Consider the following 20,384-nt stretch of genomic DNA (forward strand, 5'->3'; position numbering starts at 1 on the left):
TGATGATGATGATGATGATGATGATGATGATGATGATGATGATGATAATGGTGGTGGTGGTAATAATATGTACATTCTAAGTTGTGTGCACGTGCTACAGCACACACCTGGAGGTCAGAGGACAGACAACCTCTCATGTCTTTTTGTTGTCCATCTCCACATATTCCAGGTTAGTTGGCCTTTAAACTTATAGGGATTCTCCTGTCTCAATTCCCATCTCAGTGTGTACCATGTCAGGCTTCACAAGGGGTATGGGATTTCAAGCATAAGTTTTCATGCTTATGTGTAATATGTTTCATCTATTGGGGCATCTCCCCAGCCCTGGGTAGGGTGATCTCATTAAGACTTGATCAGTGCTATGGACAAGGAAAAGAAATTAGATTTTGCTATAAGAAAGTCATGAGACTCATGCATCTTTTGCAAACTAACATTGGGCCACTAGAGCTTTGGGGAAAGCTTTGGCTTTTATTAGTGTCTCTGTTGACCTTAACTATATAAAATTAACTATGTATAACATATTATACATAGTTATATTATATTTACATATTAATATTATATATTGCATTATATTAATATATTATATAATATATTATACATTACATAATATATATTATATTAGTATTAATATATTATGTATATAATATATTATATGCAACTATTATGAAGAAATAATAATGAGTAGTCGGTTCATTTCCATAAGTAACTCAGGAGACGGTAATCCTTAGAATTGTGACCTTAGGTGCAAGACCTACTTGGGGACAAGCCTGACTCTGACACATTTCAGATGTAATGTCCTACAGTCTTGGGCAAGTCACTGAGTCACTACACCTCAAGGTCCATTTCTGTAAGATGAACATCATTCTCACTGGATGAACTGCTTGCTGGAAGCAAGGCACAGTGCCTGTCCCATGGCCCCCACTGCTGCTTCATCATCTATGTAGACCCTTGTCAGTAACAGTGTCTGTGTGCTTCATGTACTTTTCGAAAGATAGTGCTGATAGCTTTGATATTTTTCCCACTTAAAATGGTTGCATAATAAGTTTTTGAAACTTATTATTTACTATTGACACTGCTTATGTTGTGGATTTGGTTTAATGCTTGCATTATGGATTCCTCAAATTACACGAGAGTTCTGCATGTAAGATGTTGAGGATCCCCGCACCCAGTTGACTCTTATTGGCAAGTAAAGTTGCCAGCAGCCAACAGCTGGACAGCAAGACAGAGGTGGAACTTTAGGATTCATGTGCAAGGGGACCAATGAGGGGGAGAACTGCCATGCTGAGGAAACAGAAAGATCAGGTGTGAGAAGTACAAGACAGAGAGAAAGCCAACATGTAAGAGTCAAGGATTGTTGCTGCAATCCTGGATCTGGCACAGCCAAGGTAGAACATAGGTTTTAGTAAGTAATAACTCAGGAATATTGGAGAAGAGAGTGTATTAGCCACAGGGAGGTTTGGATGCCCAGCCATTGAGCTATTTAAGGCATATTAAACATAAGGCTCTCTCTTTCTCTCTCTCTCTCTCTCTCTCTCTCTCTCTCTCTCTCTCTCTCTCTCTCTCTCTCTCTGTGTGTGTGTGTGTGTGTGTGTGTGTATCTTTTGTTTGAGAATCCAGAGCATTGAAGTGGGTAGCTAAGAGCTTGCTCTGCTATTGCTGGGAGCATAGAGCAGCTTAATCACTACAGCAACAGTTTACGTTACCAGAAAGGGGCCCCACGCACATTATAAAGGAGGGGATTGGTATAGAAGTATGGGAAGAGAAGATATAGCGATTGTCTTGGGCTCCTTAAGCCTCTAGCTTTTCAGTATCCTTAGATGTGGGAATGGTTTACATCATCATGCCTTTTCTGCTGTGTTTCTCTTCCCTTCATCCTCCCCTTTCCTTTCTTGCTTTGGCATGGATATAACAGATAAGGAGATGCAGGCTTTTTCCCCCTTTAAATTGGGTCATCCCTGGCAGATACATGGGTAATACAAGCATTCATAACTGCTTTTCCCTGCTTATTTAGTCTTGCAACAAAATGGGAGGGGATAGGATAGGAGAAAGGTGCTTTCAAGGCCTTTCTCTTCAGAGTGATGAGAGAGAAGTCCCCTCTGCTGCCCCGACACTGTAATTACTTTCTGGCCTCGACTCAAGTCTGTTTCTCTGAGGCACCTGAATGTCACACCATCTCTTTCTTTCCAGATGTGTCTGTTCATGAGTAGTGGAGGAGGCAGCTTACCATGGTTCCAGGAGATTTTGTGGATCATGACAGCCCACATATTGTCTGGTCGGTGTTACACCCAGTAGGAGGCATGGCTCTTCAGACCTGGGGAGGAATGTGTTTTTCACAAGGTCCTGTGAACAAAACATGTAAAAACTTACCAGATCCGACTGCAGAGCTATTCCCTGATGCTTGTCAAGTCCTCAAGGAGCAGGGTTGTGGGAGAGAGCATTTTAACACCTCTCTGACTCTTGTTAATGTCCCTTTATTATAAAGTGAAAAGGCAGTTCAGTGAGCAGGACTCTCAGCAGGCACCAGTCCCTCCCTAGAATTTAATAAGCTCTATTTTCTATATTTCACGAGATTCATCTTCATTGTTAGCTTCCATTTATGGCAAGGGATCTTACTTTTCCATTTACTGAAGTAACTGGAACTCTCCTTGCATCTGAGAAAATATAAGTAAGAATGAGAATTGTATAAGAGAAACTTAGTGAGTAAACAGAGGTGTGATGTAGTTGGGGCATGAATATACACAGTAGAGAAAGAAGCTTGTGGGAATTACCCACAATGTACTCACAGATATCTCTGCTGCCCCGACACTGTAATTACTTGCATTATGGGTTCCTCAAATTACACGAGAGTTCCAAAGTGGCTCAACCTTCCATGAAGCCCGATAGCTGGGTGTGTTGGCTCATGAGTCTCTTGAATATACAAAGCCCAGCTCTGCAGACAGTGCCAAGGAACTTTAGACTTCAGTGTTGTATGAGAAGGGACCATCTGTTCTTTCTCCAGGCAAAACAGTTTGGTGGTTTAAATAGGTATGGTCCCAATAGACTCATGTGTCTGAGTGCTTGGTCCTTAGAACTATTAAGAGGTATAGCCTTCTTGGATCAGGTGTGGCCTTGTTGAAAGTATGTCACTGTGGGGGCAGGCTTTGTAGACTTCTATGCTTAAGCTGTGCCCAGTGTGGCACATAGTCTCTCTTTGCTGCCTATGCATCAAGAAGTAGAACTCTCAGCTCCATCTCCAGTACCATGTCTACATGCTGTCATATTTCCTGCCATGATGATAATAGGCTAAACCTCTGAATTGTAAGCCAGCCCTAATTAAATATTTTCCTTTATAAGGATTGTATGGTTATGGTATCTCTTCACATCAATAAAACCCTAAGTCAGGTAGGTAGCATGGAAATAGATTTTATATCTTAATCTAGCTGGGTTGGCTTGGCCACCAAGTAGAGGTTATTATGGATTCTAAATCCATAGTACCTTGACTCAAATCTAAGTTCTGACTTCTCTCCACTGGGTCTTACGGTCAAGCAGTACATCCTTTGTGTTGTATTTTCTTATCTGTAAAATGGGCTAATAACAGACCCTTTAGGGCAGTTTGAAGGTGGGGGAAATGCCAAAAACATAATTCATGATAAGCACTCAATAATTATTAGGTACTCTTATTATGTCAACATCATCACTACCACCATAGGTAACCTTTTCTCAATTTCGTTTTTCTTGTAAAATCAGGCTGGTCCTATCTGACTCTAAAGGTTACTTCGACATGATAGATGAGGCATACATTTCAACTCCCAACCATTCTCTGACCAGGATTTCTATGCTGCAAGTCATCTATGTCACAGATGGGGATTTCTGTATAGATACCTGTCCCTGCCTCTGTTCAGGCCTGGATTCATTATGGGTGCTTACTGGCCACAGCCACTAGAGAAAATCTGAATATCATTTGTTCAGAACTGCACTCCTACCTTATGATGAAGTTCCAAGTTCAGGCAAGCCCATTTGAGTAGGCTATGCATAACAGTTGTTTTAAGTAACATAATCCATTGGTAGTGCGGGTAAATTCTTCCCTTTCAATTGAGGTACATCAGTCTTCAGTAGTTAGGTCTATCTTTAACCAATGTTCCTTATTTCGGCTGAAGTCATGACCATCCTTTTAAAACTAGTCATGAGCTATGGCTATCCCACTTTCCTGTCCTCGTTTATCTTCTATCGATCTAAGCTAATCACTTAATTAGCTCAGAGAAGAAGACTTTCTGTGCTGTTAGATAACTCTAAAAACCCTACTAAAGATGCTCCAGTGGCCTGATTGGATTTAACTTACAGCTCATTGCCTCCAGTCTAAAATATGTTAAATGCAGGACCTGAATTCTGCACTGAGCAGATCTGACTTGTTTTGGTGGGGCAGGAATCAATTCACACTAGTGGTTTTCAAAATATGGGTTCTGACCTACTAGAACCAGCATCAAAATGATGCAGTCTCTGGCCTGGAATTGTGCTTCGACAGCTAAAGGGAATGGCTTGGTGTCAGGTCTTTGTTATCTTGTTTAACAGGGTCAGTATCTGGTGTTCTGCTTTGTTCCCATCTGCATTCCTTTGCTTTCTGTTGCTGTAATAAAACACTAATCAAAAGCATCTTGGGGAGGAAAGGGTTTATTTCATCTCATACTTCCAGGTCATGATCTATTATTGAGAGAAGCCAAGGCAGGAACTGAAGGTAGGAAGTAGAAACTGAAGAAAGAAAATGGAGAAATATTGCTTGGTGGCCTGATTCCAGGCTTGTGTGCCACCACTGTTCTAGATGATAGCCCAGGACCACTTACCTACTGTGTACAGTGTTCACAGTGAGCTGGCCTAGCCTATATCCATTCATAGTCAAGAAAATCCCCACAGAACAATCTGATGAACGCAAGTCTTAAATTGAGATTCCCTCTTCTCAGTTTCTTCAAGTTCACAACCAAGATTAGCCGTCTCATGATCCACCTTGTTTTGTAGAACAGGGTCTTTCACTGAGACCCAGGGCTTGCTCCTTAAGGCTAGCTGGCTAGCAGATAAGCCTATCTCTGCCTCTTTAGTATCTGCATTGTAAATGGGTGCTAACATGCCTGGCTTTTTAATGTGAATTCCAGGACTCAAACCCTAATACTTTACCAGCTGACTCATCCTTCTAACTCCAAACTCTGGAGTTTTGACAAGTACTCTTGATGATGCAGATTGAGGCTGAAGTTTGAGAGTCACAGTTTTCATGATGCATCTCTAGCTCACAAACTTGTTTTTGTGATCTAGCTTTTCTGGCAAAGAGAAGAAAATAAGAAGAGGAGAGAAGGACAAATCTCTCTCAGAGAGAGGCAGGAAGGAAAATCATAAAGAGGCTCAGAGTTCTTTGAATATTACCATAATACTAGAAGTCTGGAGAAAAATTGGGGAGCAATCCAGGAAAATCCTTATAGTTTTCAGAAGATTCCCACAAGAACGATATGCTGAGTGTGGATGTTCATTATACTGACAAAAAAAATGAGTCTTGGTAACCCCAAATTGAGTTAACTTCTAACGGAGAACCTAGGTAAGCTTATTGAGCCTAGCCAATGGAGAAAAGTGAAGAAGTCTCCTGTGGGACATATCCAGTATCCTCTCCTTCTCCATTCTGAGAAACAGTTTAGTTTAGGGGAAAGAGGATAGCTTCTCAAGAGGATCATGCATTCTTATCATGTAATTAAAGCAAGTCACAAAGTCTCCAAGCCTCAGCTCCTTTATCTATAAAAAGAGAATAGTACGTTCTTGTGGATGGTTTTGCCTACTGCTATAAACAATGTACCTCATAGTTTGATGTACCTGGTAGATGCTAAATACACTGTAGAGAGAAAGGAAGATGATTGGTTGTCTTTTTGTGAAGATTGTTTGCACTAATGTTTTGACAATTTCTAGACTAATGCCTGCTATGAGGATGTTCTGAAAGCAGTGTTTATCATATGATCATTCAGACAAGGAAGGAGGAAGGATATGATGGACAAGAGCAGATTCCAGAACATCTCCCAAAAGCCTAGTGTGCTATCTACATTCTTGCTTGATCTTTTCAGTTCCCTTATCTTTGTAGTTCATAGGCCATTGGCACTACTGGGAACAAAACACAGCCAATGTGTTTAGGTAGCTCCTAAACTACACACATTCCTGTCTCATAGTTCTGAAGGCACAGAGTTCAAGGTGCTCAAAGATTGTATGTTCAACGAAGTCACACTTTCTGATCATAGATGGCACTGTGTACTCACAGGGCAGGAAGGGGGTAGGCAGCCCTATGGGTATTCTCTGAAAGAGACTGTGCCTTCCTGATGTAATCCCTTCCCAAAGGCACCGCCTCAGCCTAATTCTTCCACACTGTTTCAATGTATGGATTTGGGGGTCAGGTGGAGTATAAAAATGCAGTTTCACAATGGTCCCAGAATTGGGCAAAGACTGAGGTGGGACACTCTTGGAAAAGGCAGAGGCAAAGTAAGAACTTTGCAGGGTCTTGGTAGCACAGACAGCATGGAAAACCAAACCACTACTTGCAGGATGATTCAGCTAATTGTTGCCTGTGACTAAGTGCTTACTCACGAGTGCTTCAGCATCAGTGGGTGTAGAAGGAAATTAAGGGTGGAGGCAAGGAACAAGCTTTCAGGTCCTTTTGATACAAAAGCCAAAGAGGGAGGCATTTAAGCTCCATGGTAGAAGAAGGGCTGTTTTGAAGGCTTTTGTTTGACAGACCAACAAGCAAACACACAGCAGGGGGGATATCTGGCCATCTTCTCATTCCCTTTCATTCCTTGGCATTGTATTCACTGAGCCCATCCTGTCCAGATCACAAAGCTTCTACCTTCTAGATCAGAGAGGAGCTACATAGTTTAGGCTTGAGGACTAAAGAGCTTCCCAGTCAAGAAGCACTGCTAGTCATAGTTAATGGCTACTCACTCCCTTGGGAAAGTCATAGAATAAGATTTTAAACAAGGTACATTGAGTCATACCCAGTCTGTTATACAAGAGCAGAGGCAGTCCAGCGTAAATAGTAGGTTGAATAGTGTGGGCTTTTCAAAGGTAAGTCCCTTTCAAATTTTTGAAACCAGTGAATGTATCCTTATGGAGCCTTAGTACATGGAAGTAAGCAAAGGTATTCTTATGATGGCACTAGAATAGCCATGTGGCTATAAATCCAAGAGATGTGTTCTAAGCCACACACATGCAGGGAGAAAGGAGAAAAATATGAGAGGAAGACTGACCATGAGCTCAAGCAGCAGCAGCAGCAGCAGCAGCAGCAGCAGCAGCAGCAGCAGCCCCGCAGTAGCCCCGCAGCAGCCCTGCAGCAGCAGCAGCAGCAGCAGCAGCAGCAGCCCCGCAGCAGCAGAAGACTGGCATGGAGCAGGCCTTCACCTATAGCCAGAGTAGGGGCTAATATTGTTTCAAATTATATGAGAAAAAAATTGATAGGTGTAAGCCACCTATGTTCTGCAGTTACAAGACACTGAAGCACCACATGCAGGTGATGGTACAGGCTGGGAGTGGCCAATAAGCCAAAGGATGTCTCAAAGAGGATTTGTGTTGAAAAGAAAAACATGGTTTTCAGACATGTGTTTCCATGCTACCATTTCCCTGTGCAAACTCTAACCCCCCTCTATGACACTTTGGAGCAAAGAGCCTTTGCCATCACTCCTTCCTTAAAGAATGTAGCAAGATGGAGAAGAGCGCATTTTCTAGATAGAGCTTTCTCTGATCCTTTCTCTTACCTGCCCATTACTGCAGGTGGGGCTGGAAATAGCTCCATCAGTAAAGTGCCTACTACATCAGCATGAAGATTTGAGTTTGATCCCATGTAAAAAGTGGGGCATGATAATCTGTGCCTATAATTCAAGTACTTGGAGAGGTAGAGACAGGTGGATCCCTGGGGTTTGCTGGCTGTCCTGCCTAACATAATCAGTGAGTCCCAGGTTTCAGGATGACCCTATCTTAAAAGAATACAGTAGAGGGTTGACAAAATGGCTCATCAGGTAAAAGTGTTATCTGTAAGTCCGTGAACCAAAATTTCATTCCCAGGGCACACATAGTAGAAGAGCTAACTCCTGAAAGATGTTCTCTGACCTCCACAAGTATGCCAAGGCAAATAGGCATGCACACACATAGATGTGCATATGTATGTGTGCATGTGCACACACACTAAATAAATAGATAAATAAATAAGTAAATAAATAAATAAATAAAAGGAAATTATCAAAACCACAAATCAATGCAGCAATCTGAGCAGTACATTGTGTTCCCTTGTTTCTCACAGCTACCCTGGCCATCTTGTACTTCTTCAATTTCACCTTTCTGCATCAGTGGCAGGAAAATTTGACCAAGGAAAGGTTCTTATGCTGTTATCTTTCCTACCCAATGATATGCTCCCAATCTCCTCTCTACTATAACCAACCTTTGGGTCACAGCAAACACACTAGCCCCCAAAAGCAACATCCTCATTTATGCTGTTTGGGGGCCCCAAAATATCAATGTTTAAGTTATCCACAGCATCAGATAAATATTTTGCAAACCACTTTATTTTCATCCAGGATAAGGGACAGTTTGGAAATGTTACTATTCTAAGTACATAACAGAGGAACTATGGCAGGCTGTCAATGCTACTGTTTGTGAAGCTAACCTGTCTGTCATTATGATGGAAGCATAATGCCAGTGGTTTCAACACATGCAATAAAATTCTTAGCATAGGCTACAGGATTGTGGGGTGTAATAAAGGGTGGTTAGCTTCATTTCTAATGTCTCAGAGTCCAGAAGAATGAGGTCTATTTTCTTATGCCTCGGGAATCATTTGAGTTCCTCTCATGCCTGGAAATGACAAAACATAAAAATAGATATTTAGTTAGAATCAGTAGCATTTCTTCTGAGGAATAGCAATAAACAAAATAAAAGTTTGTTTGCTGTTAATCTGTTGGATTGCCATTAACATTTTATGGGAGATGATATTAAGGTGTGGGCAAGCGTGTGCAATAAATGGTTCCCAACCTTTTGATGCCTAGACTTATTCTCTGGGTCCATGTACTTTTTTTGTCTCTTGCCCATCAGCCACATTACCAAAGGTCAGCTGTAAGGACTCTTAAGATTCCACATCAGCAATTCAAAGCTGATGTGGAAAAAAGCTATTTGATGTGTTCAAATTTGATGTGATGATGTGTTCAAAGCTATTTGCTTATGTACATAGCAAACCAATTCAGTCTGTATATGCTATATAAGGAGAACATGCCAAACATTACTGTTGTCTAAACTCTTTGCTGAGCTTAAGAACACAGATTTCTGGACTCTGTTCCACATATTCTCATTCAGCAGGTCTATGGAGAGGGCCAGAAATCTATTTCAAAACAAGCTTTGGCTGTAACTGAAGACATTGGCACCTGGATTTAGGGACTCATTAAAGCTCTGTATGTCTGGCAGAATCAGCTTTTTTTTTTTTATTATTAGTAGATGTTTTCTTTATTTATAATATCTCCTTTCTCAGGTTCCCCTCCAAAAAGAAAAAAAGAAAAAGAAAAGAAACAAAAACTAAAACAATCCCCTGTTCCCTCCACCTTCCCCCTGCTCACCACCCCACTCCCTCCTGCTTACTGGCCTTGGCATTCCCCTACACTGGGGCACAGAACCTTCACAGGGCCAAGGGCCTCTCCTCCCACTGATGACTGACTTGGCCATCCTCTGCTATATGCATGCTGCTGGAGCCATGAGTCCCCCCATGTGTACTCTTTGGTTGGAGTTTTAGTCCCTGGGAGCTTTGAGGGTACTAGTTAATTCATATTGTTGTTCATCCTAAGGGGCTGCAAACCCTTCAGCTCCTTGGGTCCTTTCTAAAGATCCTTCATTGGGGACCATGTACTCAGTACAATGGATGGCTGTGAGCATCTACTTCTGTATTAGTCGAATACTGTCAGAGCCTCTCCGGAAACAGCTATATCAGGTTCCTGTCATCCAGCACTTGCTGGCATCCACAATAGTGTCTAGATTTGATGATTGAATATGGGAAGGATTCCCAGGTGGAGCAGTCTCTGAATTGCCCTTCCTTTAGTCTCTGCTCCATAGTTAGTCTTTACAACTCCTTCCATGGGTATTTTGTTCCTCCTTTTAAGAAGGAACAAAGTATCCACACTTTGGTCTTTCTTCTTCTTGAGTTTCTTATGGTTTGTAGTTTGTACTTTGTGTATTCTGATCTTCTAGGCTAAATCCACTTATGAGAAAATGCATACCATGTGTGTTCTTTTGTGATTGGGTTACCTCACTCAGGATGATATTCTCCAGGTCTATCCATTTCCCTAAGAATTTCATAAATTCCTTGTTTTTAATAGCTGAGTAGTACTCCATTGTGTAGATGTACCACATTTTCTGTATCCATTCCTCTGTTGAGGGAAATCTGTGTTGTTTCCAGTTTCTGACTATTATAAATAAGGCTGCTATGAAAATAGTGGAGCATGTGTCCTTATTACATGTTGGAGCATCTTCTGGGTATATGCCCAGGAGTGGTATAGCTAGGTCCTCTGGTAGTACTATGTCCAATTTCTGGAGGAACCGCCGAACTGTTTTCCAGAGTGGTTGTGCCAGCTTGGCAGAATCAGATTTACATGCTGGAAGCATAATGGAACAGATATCCTAAGGACATGTTCCAGACCTTAAACATTTCTACCAAGATGATTAGACTTCTCCTCCTTGTTGTATCATATCTAGCAAGAAAATGAGAAAATTTCTTGATGGTTTAGTGTGGTGGTTTAGATGTAAGTCCAAGTAACCATGGAAATACATTTCATAGCTCTGTTCATGCCTTTGTTGCAGCTTTAACCCATCTAAACCTCATTAACTGGCCTCAGAAAATGGGTGTGGTCAGCAACTGGGAAGGCAGCATCCCACAGCTGGGAGCAGAGGGAGAAATGGGAAGACTTTATGAGTTGTATCTGATAAAAATCTGGGGAAGACTTGGGGAAAGATGCTAATAGAATTGACCAGTAACTACTATGCCTGTGATAAATGAAAAGATTCTGAGAAACACTGTCACAAGTCACAGACTTCTCTGGTATTTCTATTCTTAAACCTTTTTATTTATGTATATGTATGTGTTTATGTAACTATATGTTGCATGTGTGTGCAAGTGCCTGAAGAGGTCAGAAAATAGCACTGGGTCCTGTGGATTTGGAGTTGCAGGCAGTTTTGAGTAGCTGATGTAGGTCCTCTAGAAGAGCAGCAAGTGCTCACAACTTCTGACTCATGGCTCCAACCCTTTCCTCCGTGTTTTCAAGAAATTCCAAAAGAGAATTGATTTGCTTTCTATGTCTGGCTTGCCATTTGTGGGTTTGAGTTCTGCACAGAAGATGCTGACCTGGGATACTGGAATATGAAGAGATAGCTCTCTGTTTATTTCAAGGGCTTTATTTAAGTCTATCTTGACTTGAGATCCATTAAAACTCACCTTCGTGAGGATATAAACATCGGCCTTTGGCATATGGAGAATTTTTGTGAGTCTAGAAACCCATTTTCTGAAAGTTGGTACAAAATCAGAGAACACAGGGTGACACAGGTCTGTGTAATCATCCTGACACAGAGACAGAGTCATGCCTAACCTGGACCAGAGTTCTCTCCTCTGAGAGAACGCAGGGTTGTACCATAGAGAAGGTGAGAGTGCGGAATATTTGAGCTAGTCAAAGTATCCTCCAGAGATGGGTCCTGTCCTATTCTCACATGACCCTGAGACTATCTGCTGGTGTTCCTAGCACTGCTTGCCTTGTCTGGAGATGTGGGTCATCTTCTAACCATTCATCATAGACTTCATCCTTGAAGCATTATTAACTTTGAGTCAGAGGCACCTGTGCTGGCCTGAAAATGAATGTGCCCTCTCTCTTCTTCTACCTTGCCTGTCTATGGCAGATTTATGTCCTACAAGCTTCTATCAGTTTTATTTTTGGACATAGTAGCCCATGTTACTTCCACCACCTGTCTTTCTTAATTCCAGCTCTGTAACCTGAGTGTGCTCTTTCTACACAGGACCCTCTGTCAGCCCACTCTCACTACTTCTATAACACATCTTTCACACAGCCTTAGCACCCACATAGCCATCAGACTTCCTAATGCTCTGTCTACGGTAGTTTCATTTCCATAGCTGGTCTTTAGCATCCTGGGAAGCAGTGTCTACCTTTCATGCTCAAAACACTAGGTAGGTTTGGAGGATTTGAGGAGAGATGTGCCTGTGCAGGGGAGCGAGGTAAGCACACTGACTAGGGGCTGAAAAGTCTGCACAAAACACCCATAAATGTGCCTGGGGTTTGCAATGCTCCCTCATGGCAGGTCCACCACTATGACCATGATTTCTGCCATCTTTCCAGGCACTAAAGAGTCAGCACTCAGTATCCCATGGAAACTATGCCTCTACAATGCAGAGTGCAGCTGGTGGCATGCCCATCTCCCCATGTTTTAATGGACCTAACACAGCACGCTCATCTTTAGGTCTTCAGTTTCCTCCCATGTCACAGCTACCACTGACAGTAGAGCTTTTAATTTTACCCAGGGATGTCAATAAAAGGATTTACTGACAACTAAACAGGGCTCCCAGGACGGATTGAGGAAGTGAATGGTTCAATCCCTGACAGGCTTCCAGCCCACTTGGAAAATACTTTTTATAGAGTGAGGCCAGTACAGTGAACACAAGGAATCAGGTGAGCAGGCCTGGATACATGAGCTTCTACAATCAGGGATCTCGGCAGCCATTCGTGCCCAACCCCAATTTTCAGTTCTGTCTAGGTTCTTAATAGACAGAGTGGCAGGTTAACTGTCCTCTCTCTCTAGAATATGCTTAAGAAATGACAGGGGAAATGGCATTATTCTGTCAGGCACACATTCTTCAGAAGGGAGTTTCCAATGCTCTGTATAGTAGGAGAGATATTTGGAGAAGAGAGCTTTGAATTTAGAAGAGAAATTAAAAGGCCCCATAGAATATCAGCATCAAAGTTTTCAGGAAAGACCACAGAAACGTTCGCATTCATCCTTCCCCTAGACCCACATTTCCCCATGTTCTGTTTAATGATTCAGTGGGTACAGGTAAGGTCATGGGTGCCACTGGATCCTCCTGTGACTAGGAACAGAGCCCCACTGACTTTTTGAATGTGAAACTATCATCATGTTGCCCCATTTTACATCACTTTACATAATGGGATCCTAAGATAAGAAATGTATGAAGATGACAGGTTTATTTGGTCTCAAAGTTTTGGAGAATCTGTCTGTGATCAGTTGGGCCTATTGCTTTGGCTCATGGTAGTGAGACCACATGATGAACTAAAAGCAAAAAGAATAACAACAACAACAACAACAAAAGACTGGAATCTCATGAAAGTCCAATGAGATCCAACGACAGCTCAGAGGATTTTTATTCTTTAAGTTCCATCACTTCCATATAATGCCAACTTTGGGCATGAAGCCTCCAGCCCGTAGGACTTTAGGGGACATTCTAGATCTTAATAGTATATTCATTAAGCTCCAGAAACCCTTTCTCCATGCCCTCTGAGTACATTGAAGGCAGTGTCTTTTTACCAGGTGTACCAAGGAGGTTATTTTCTCCTACTTCAACCCCTCTTATGCTCAGTCTAGAGGAAGTCCTCTTCTACAACTAAAGCAGAGATGACATGTCCATGCCTCTCTCCTGTAGGTGTGCCTGGGTAGAGGCTGCCCACAGGCAAAATCCTCTGATAGTGTGTATAGGGAGGCTTGGATGGCAGAGCCTGGCTGGCCTTTCCTCTATTTACAGTATAGGTGTCACACTTGCTTGCCCATTAGGATCACCTGGGAAGGTGAAAACGTTCCTGTCCCAGGCCCCTTCTGACTGATCTTAAGCTGGAGAATGCAGAAATTGTGGACCTGTGGACAGAAATCACTGGACTTGATAGTGACAAGGTCCTCACCCATCTCCCTGTGCTTCCATTCTAACATGTGTTCAGATGGTAGCATGGCTCAGCCACTCAAGGTGGAATTTACACAGAAGATTTGTCTTCCTCACTCACATGACAGGAGCACTGCTGTCTTTGCAGGTAGCGACCCTTGCCCATGGGGATTAATGATACAGGATCATTAGTAACAGGGCTGAGACAAAAAAAATAGTTTGTTATCATTGCTGTGTGTGTGTGTGTGTATGTGTGTGTGTGTGTGTGTGTGTGTGTGTGTGTGTGTGAGAGAGAGAGAGAGAGAGAGAGAGAGAGAGAGAGAGAGAGAGAGAGAGAGAGATCTCCCTTAATTTAGGCTGTCCAGTGAGCCATTCAGGTGTCTCCAACCAGTTTTCCCTATCTGTGCCTTCCCGTACTGAGATTACAGGTGTACACTATGACACCTAGAGTTTTATGGATGCTGGGGATCCAAACGCAGGCCCTCATGCTTGCATTGCAAGTACTGACTGACCCATCTCCCCAGGCCGAGAACTAGGGTAAAATTAGGGTACCACATTTAACAATGACACATCCTGGAGAGGTTTACACAAAACCTATTTAACAATCGTCTTCTTTTAAAAGTCTTACCTCTCAGCAGGCTAGTGGGGCAGGCAGAGCAGCTACAGAAGTGTATTCTGCTCACACCAAAGCATGGTGAGCAATTTTTTAAGGGCAGGGCCCCCTGACCTCTCTTCTTTAGCTTTTTCTTAAGAGTCTGGCCTTTTAAAACGTATACCACAAAAGCCACTGGTGGCAATGCGTTAAAGTAAGTGGGTAGAGGAAAAGCTGCTGGAAAGATGGCAAGGATCAGGGAGCCTCTCTGATTAGTATCTCTGAGACAATGCAATTATATTTCATTTCCTTTGAGAGATAGGAAGGGGTTAGTCCAGGTTCACTACCAGAAACCCAGCAGCATGAGTGTGAAATCTAGAGAGTAGGACAAATTCCAAGCATGCTGGCAGACTCCAAATTACTTCTCGGTAGCATGTTTCACATGCTGATTAATAACAGCACTTCCTAAGATGTGCAGGGTCTAATTAACTTTCTCTGCAACAGGGTGCATTGCCCAGTCTGCAGCATCAATGAAAACAGAATGCAACCTAGAATGTAGCCCTGTATACCACAGGGTTGCACCTCTCAGAAATTAGGATGGAGTCAATTGTTCTCTGGCAAGGCTGGGGCTCACTCACCTTTCCTTAGACAGTGACCATGGACTCTGAAAATCAAACTCTAAGAATTGGAAACACTCAAGAAAAACAACCTGAAAGCTTGGAGCTCTGAGTTATATACTCGGGTATGTCTGGGGTTGTCTCTTCATCAAATTAAATGGTGTCTACTTGGTAGTGGGATTAGGAAACAGAACAGGCTGGAGACTCACATCCCAGTGTGGACAGTTCCTGTTACATATTATGGGCTGGTGCCAAGGCTCTGTTGGCTGCTTACCATGCTTCTAGCCATTTCCCTGTGTCTGTGCCATGCTCAGCAGGGACTTTCCCTAAAGGAACCATTCTTTCCTCTGGGCAGATGGAGAACAGACTTTATTTGTCTCCAAATCTTCTGCTGATATCACACTTCTCTGCAACCCAGTCATAAAGAAAAGAATGATTACTTTCCATTCACTTGTATCTTGCAGGAGATGAACTAATTTTGAGAAATTCCCTACAATGGGAAGCACTTTCAGACCCTGCAAATGGGCAAAGATGAAGCTAAAAGTCATTCGTGCTTTGCCATTTACTTTCTGTGACAGCTTCTTCCCATGTTGCTTTTTGACGGCGACCTTCTTTCAGCTTATTCCTTAGAGCTAACTCATGTTCTTCTGTTATAATGGCATTTAGAGCCAAGCATGGAAGAGGATACCTTTGATAATTAATGGCTCCAAGAATCTTGTAAGCATATCATTTAATTAATGGCACTTGTGTCTGGAGTGTATACAACTCTGGAGCTGAATAGCAGGCACGATTGCTGAAGTGGGTAGGCACCCACTCAAGAATCGTCACACAGTTTAAAAGGCTTCAGCACTTTCAGCTGACTTATGGATTAAAGTACTCACCCCCTTTCTTCTTCATCATTTAACAGAACTGGTGTTAGTGAAATTATGTTATTTTTTGCTGTGAGTACAGATTTTAATCCAAATAAATCTTAAGATTAATGGATAATCGCTTATTACCTTAGAGCAGGGCATGTCAACAAAATCCAAAAGATTAACCTGAAGTGGTTAATGTTTAGTGTGGGTCCAGTGGTCAAGGAAATTCTGATCTATCTCAATTACTCATAAGTCAACTGGTCCAAGTTGCAATTGAGTCCATCTTGCAATCAAAAGCTGAATGGGTGAGGGGACTAGAAAGACAGCTCAATGGTTAAGAGTGGTTCTTGCACTTGCCATGGACCTGGGTTCTGTCCTTACACACACACTGGGCAGTTCACCACACCTATAACTCCAGATCCAGGGCATCCAACAACTTCTGGCCTCTGAGGTCACATCCTCACACATAAAGTTTTTAAAAGAAAATGCTTATTTTTAAAAAGGGTTGGGGGTTGAAAACTGGAGTAAAATATGGGTGACGCATGAACAGAGACTATTTCACACCTGCACTTCCTGTGTTTTTTCTTCTGTAAAGCAACAACCAAAATACAATTACCTTTACACTTCTTTCCAGTCCCAGATTTCTCAGTAGGTGTATTAACAGTAGCAGTATCAATCCTAGGAGAGATAACTGATTGCCTCCTTTTGGGGACCCGAGGGTTATTTCCCCTCAAGACTCCAACACTATCTCAGGGATATAAAAGTTCAAGTAAACATAACTTTCAGTAACCTAGAAGTCCATCTATAGGGAAAGAGACCAGGACCATAACCAGCATTAGGTTATGCTAATAACCAGCATTAGGCCTTATTTCCTTCTACTGGGCCCCACTCCCTTATTCAAGGAAGACTGGGGTTAAGGAATAAAGAGAATAGGGACATTACCTTAGATTGGGCACTTAGGAAACACATTTCTAAGCAGGAGATATTTGGGCCTCGTCTAGAATGGAGGAAAAAGGAAAGGAGACTATTCTATTAGGAAGAGTGCCTAAGCAACATTGAACCATGGGGTAGGTCAGTGTTTGATCTGATCCTATACCAGCAAGAAGCAAGATTAGGCAAAACATTATAGAAACTGCTGTGGGGAATGAAATGGGACTCATGTGATCTATCCCTGGTTAGCTCTTCAGGGTGATGGGAGACCATGTCCTGGCTTTCTATTGAAGGATCATGATCTTAACTTTATTTTCTGTTGTAATGCACTCTTTCTATGGTGTGACCTTGGAGGATCTAGTGGATATAAGGTATTTATTATAAGAGTCAGATTTAACAGCTTACATATGATAGTCTATATAAAGAAATGGTATTTTTAATTGCAGTATTCTGAATTTCAATCTTACCCAGAATGAGGGAGTTCTTAGATTTTTTTTTTTCAGAAAATGCTTTTCTTATAAATTCTTGTACTATTTCAAAATTCCATTGAATCTCCCTCTTTTAAAACATTAAAGAAGTTTAAGCTAACCATCCATGAGCTCTTGAGAAATCCCTGAATAGACAACAGATCTTCAGGGAGAGTAAGCAAGATTTTCATGAGAATATTGGGGGAAAGGACAGCTAGCTGTAAACCCTAGGCATGGTCCTCAGCGTAAACAGATAATCCAAAAATCTTCATAAGCCAGGAAGAGATGGAGCAATACAGGGAGAATAGTTTGGCCAATTCCTCAGAGCTCTACAGAGACAAGGCTAGAGCTTTCTAGAAAGTTCCCCTTTCCTGGAGCTGTGACTCAGGTTCATTGTTTCTAATTAAAAGATGATTTGGATACCAGCATGAGCTTTGAGTTTTTTAAGGCAATACCACACCAGCAATTTGCAGCTCTAAATGCCAGCAGCTCAAAATTTTGCCTCATTGCAGCAAGATGCAGAGCTTTAGGGAAATCTAATTGCATTTAATGTCATTTTTTGCATGTCTTAAAGGAGTGCAAATGATCTGCTGGTTTTTATAGACCTCCTTGACCTAAAGATATCTGCTGGCAAAAAAAGTATCTTCTGTTGAGCTCTTTTAATGTTTAATTATTACATGATCTATCATCTAATGCACTCACTCCCACTCTTTGAAAAAAAATTAAATATCCATTAAAATTCATTGGCTAATTCTAGATCATGAGGTGGCTCTGGGAGGGCATGTAATGGGAGTTTTAGGGGAGCAGAGGGAGGTAGATAGATATGACTAATAAAATGTCAACTTGTTTATGGTATGCTCAAAGTCGGAAATCAGTTAGATCAAAGTTGTGGTAGACAGTGTGCTAGTGATTTTCCCAGGGTGCACATACATATTTTCTTGTTCTTGTGGTCACCCTCCTCCTTCAGAGCTACCATCAACTCTTATGGGGAAGGATAACTACGGTGTTTGGTGTGAAATGAGTTCTTAGCAAATAGTTTGCACTATAAAGCCTCCTATTTAAAATTACCACTGGGGAAATAGGAATTTATTCCCTTGATATAGCTAGGAATCCTTTTAGGACAAGCAACATGTCCCAATGTCAAATTTTCCTCTGGATGAAAATTGACTCGGCACCTTTTTAACAGTACTGGACCTCCCTTCTTGGTATCTTGGTTCCTATCATTGTGGAGGATTCTCCTGTCTCTGGTTTCTTCCATTGATGGGAGAGTTCTTGGAACCTGAAGTTGTCAACATCCTAGTTGAAGGCTTCTGGCTCCATATTAATGCATCAGTGAGAAGGGGAGTTCTCTAATGGACTGGGCTGGGGTCATATGGAATTGATAGTTCCCAAATGAAACATCTGCCATGTTCCATTTCATTCTTATTCGCTGATTAAATCTTTCAATGACCTCCCACATGTTTTCTAAGAATGTTTCTAACAATGGCAGATTCTCCAAGACCCTCTGTCTAACTGAAGGATCTTGAATGGAGCCCCTGGGTGTCCTTGCTGACTCAAGAATTCAGTATCTAATGGATTGTCATCAATATTGACTAGCTATGGTCTATTCCTGGTTATCTAATCAAGTGTGAGTTTTCAAGTTCATAATTGGAGACTTGAGACAGCATTATGTCCCCAGCAGATGGCTGTGATGGTTGGCTAAAGTGACATACAGGAAGCCTCCAGCATGGGAATCATCAAATGCTGGCTTTGTTCCTGAAGTTAGTGAAGAATTAAGAAAAAACTGTACCTTGTTCCTCTGCTTCATTGGATAATTCCAGCTGTCAGTTAGCTAGAAATCTTTAGGGACAGATGTTTCTCCAAAGACATAGCAACTGTGTTGTAAAGGCTAAACACCTGCTCCAAAGTTAGATAAACTGAATCTTGAATTTCCAGAGTTCTGGGGCAAGTCACAGCTACCAATAGCTTCCATTCCTGCTTCTGAAAGTCCAGGAAAACTAGAGCATCACTGAGAAGTTTGAGATTAAGTCTATGAAGTGCTTAAAATGGGTTGTTCATAATAAGCTCTTTTTACATAACATTATTACAAATTATTACTACTAATAAAGTACTCTCTCCGCAGTGGTCTCTATTATTCACTTTTAAAAATAATACTGGGGTTGCTAGTGTAGCTTCTTAAAATCAGGGAGGATGGTGATCGGGTGGGTGGCCAGCACTCCATGTTCTGAGTGCATCTGCAAAGATGCTATGTAACAATTACTCTCTTGTTCTGACTTATACCTACATGCAACAGCTGAGTATCCAGCCAGCAATTAGACAGTACAATAAAGTCTAGCTCTTCGTTTCCCTCCCTGTTTATTGCTGTTGATGTTATTTTCTCACTTATTTGATTGGTTTTGAGTCTTCTTTTTCTTGACTATAATACACACAGAGAGAAAAACTGCAGACAGCTCATATCTGGCTTACAGAATTAATACAAAACAAGATGAAATGCACATCTTCCTACCACCCATGCCACGGAATGGAACATTGCCACCCCCACCCACCTTCCTCAGCTCACATTGCCCCTTTCCTACCCTTCCCCTCCCCTTCCCTCCCCTTCCCTTCCCACATCACTCTTAGTGCCTGACCACTGTAGTGACTGCTTCATGCATTACCTTCTAATTTTACCATCACAGTGAGTGTCTGTAAGCGCTGGAATAGAATGTTGCCTGGTCTGGGGACTTGTGTGGTTCTGTTCTTCCATATTCCTGCAAGCACTTATTACAGGCTGTCTGCAGAAACTTTGATAACTTCAGTAAGCAAGTCTGGGACTTCATTCTGATCTAAGCTACATTTTGCTGATGGCTAACAATGAGCCACTTCAACCTTCCTTCTTTGGGGCTGGGGAAGGTGGTCAAGTTCCTCTTTAAGTCCAATTTGTTAGTCTTTTCTTGCTGAACTTAAAGAGATTTTTTGGTGCCTTGTTAGTTAAAGTTTTTCCCTATAGCAAATCCTGAAGATAATCTTTAGATT

At 41.9% G+C, this 20,384-nt stretch overlaps 1 protein-coding gene and 1 long non-coding RNA gene across 16 annotated transcripts in view; one reads left to right on the forward strand and one right to left on the reverse strand.

Moving 5' to 3' along the window:
• LOC116073153 overlaps positions 1-20,384 on the forward strand; it is a 229,425-nt gene that overhangs the window by 203,085 nt on the left and 5,956 nt on the right. The gene's annotated exons all lie outside the window — the stretch shown is intronic.
• Positions 8,530-20,384, reverse strand: part of Fhit (fragile histidine triad diadenosine triphosphatase) — a 1,878,988-nt gene continuing 1,867,133 nt past the window's right edge. For 14 of the 15 annotated variants that reach the window (XM_031344749.1, XM_031344785.1, XM_031344790.1 and 11 more), the window contains one exon: positions 8,532-8,835. In XM_031344749.1, coding sequence (XP_031200609.1) covers positions 8,793-8,835 — 43 coding nt within the window. In that variant the 3' untranslated portion in view covers positions 8,532-8,792. Of the gene's footprint in view, positions 8,836-20,384 lie in introns of all 15 variants that reach the window. The other variant, XM_031344761.1, reaches the window with a different exon arrangement.

This window comes from Mastomys coucha, unplaced genomic scaffold (assembly GCF_008632895.1).
Source record: "Mastomys coucha isolate ucsf_1 unplaced genomic scaffold, UCSF_Mcou_1 pScaffold10, whole genome shotgun sequence".
NCBI classification, from domain to species: domain Eukaryota; kingdom Metazoa; phylum Chordata; class Mammalia; order Rodentia; family Muridae; genus Mastomys; species Mastomys coucha.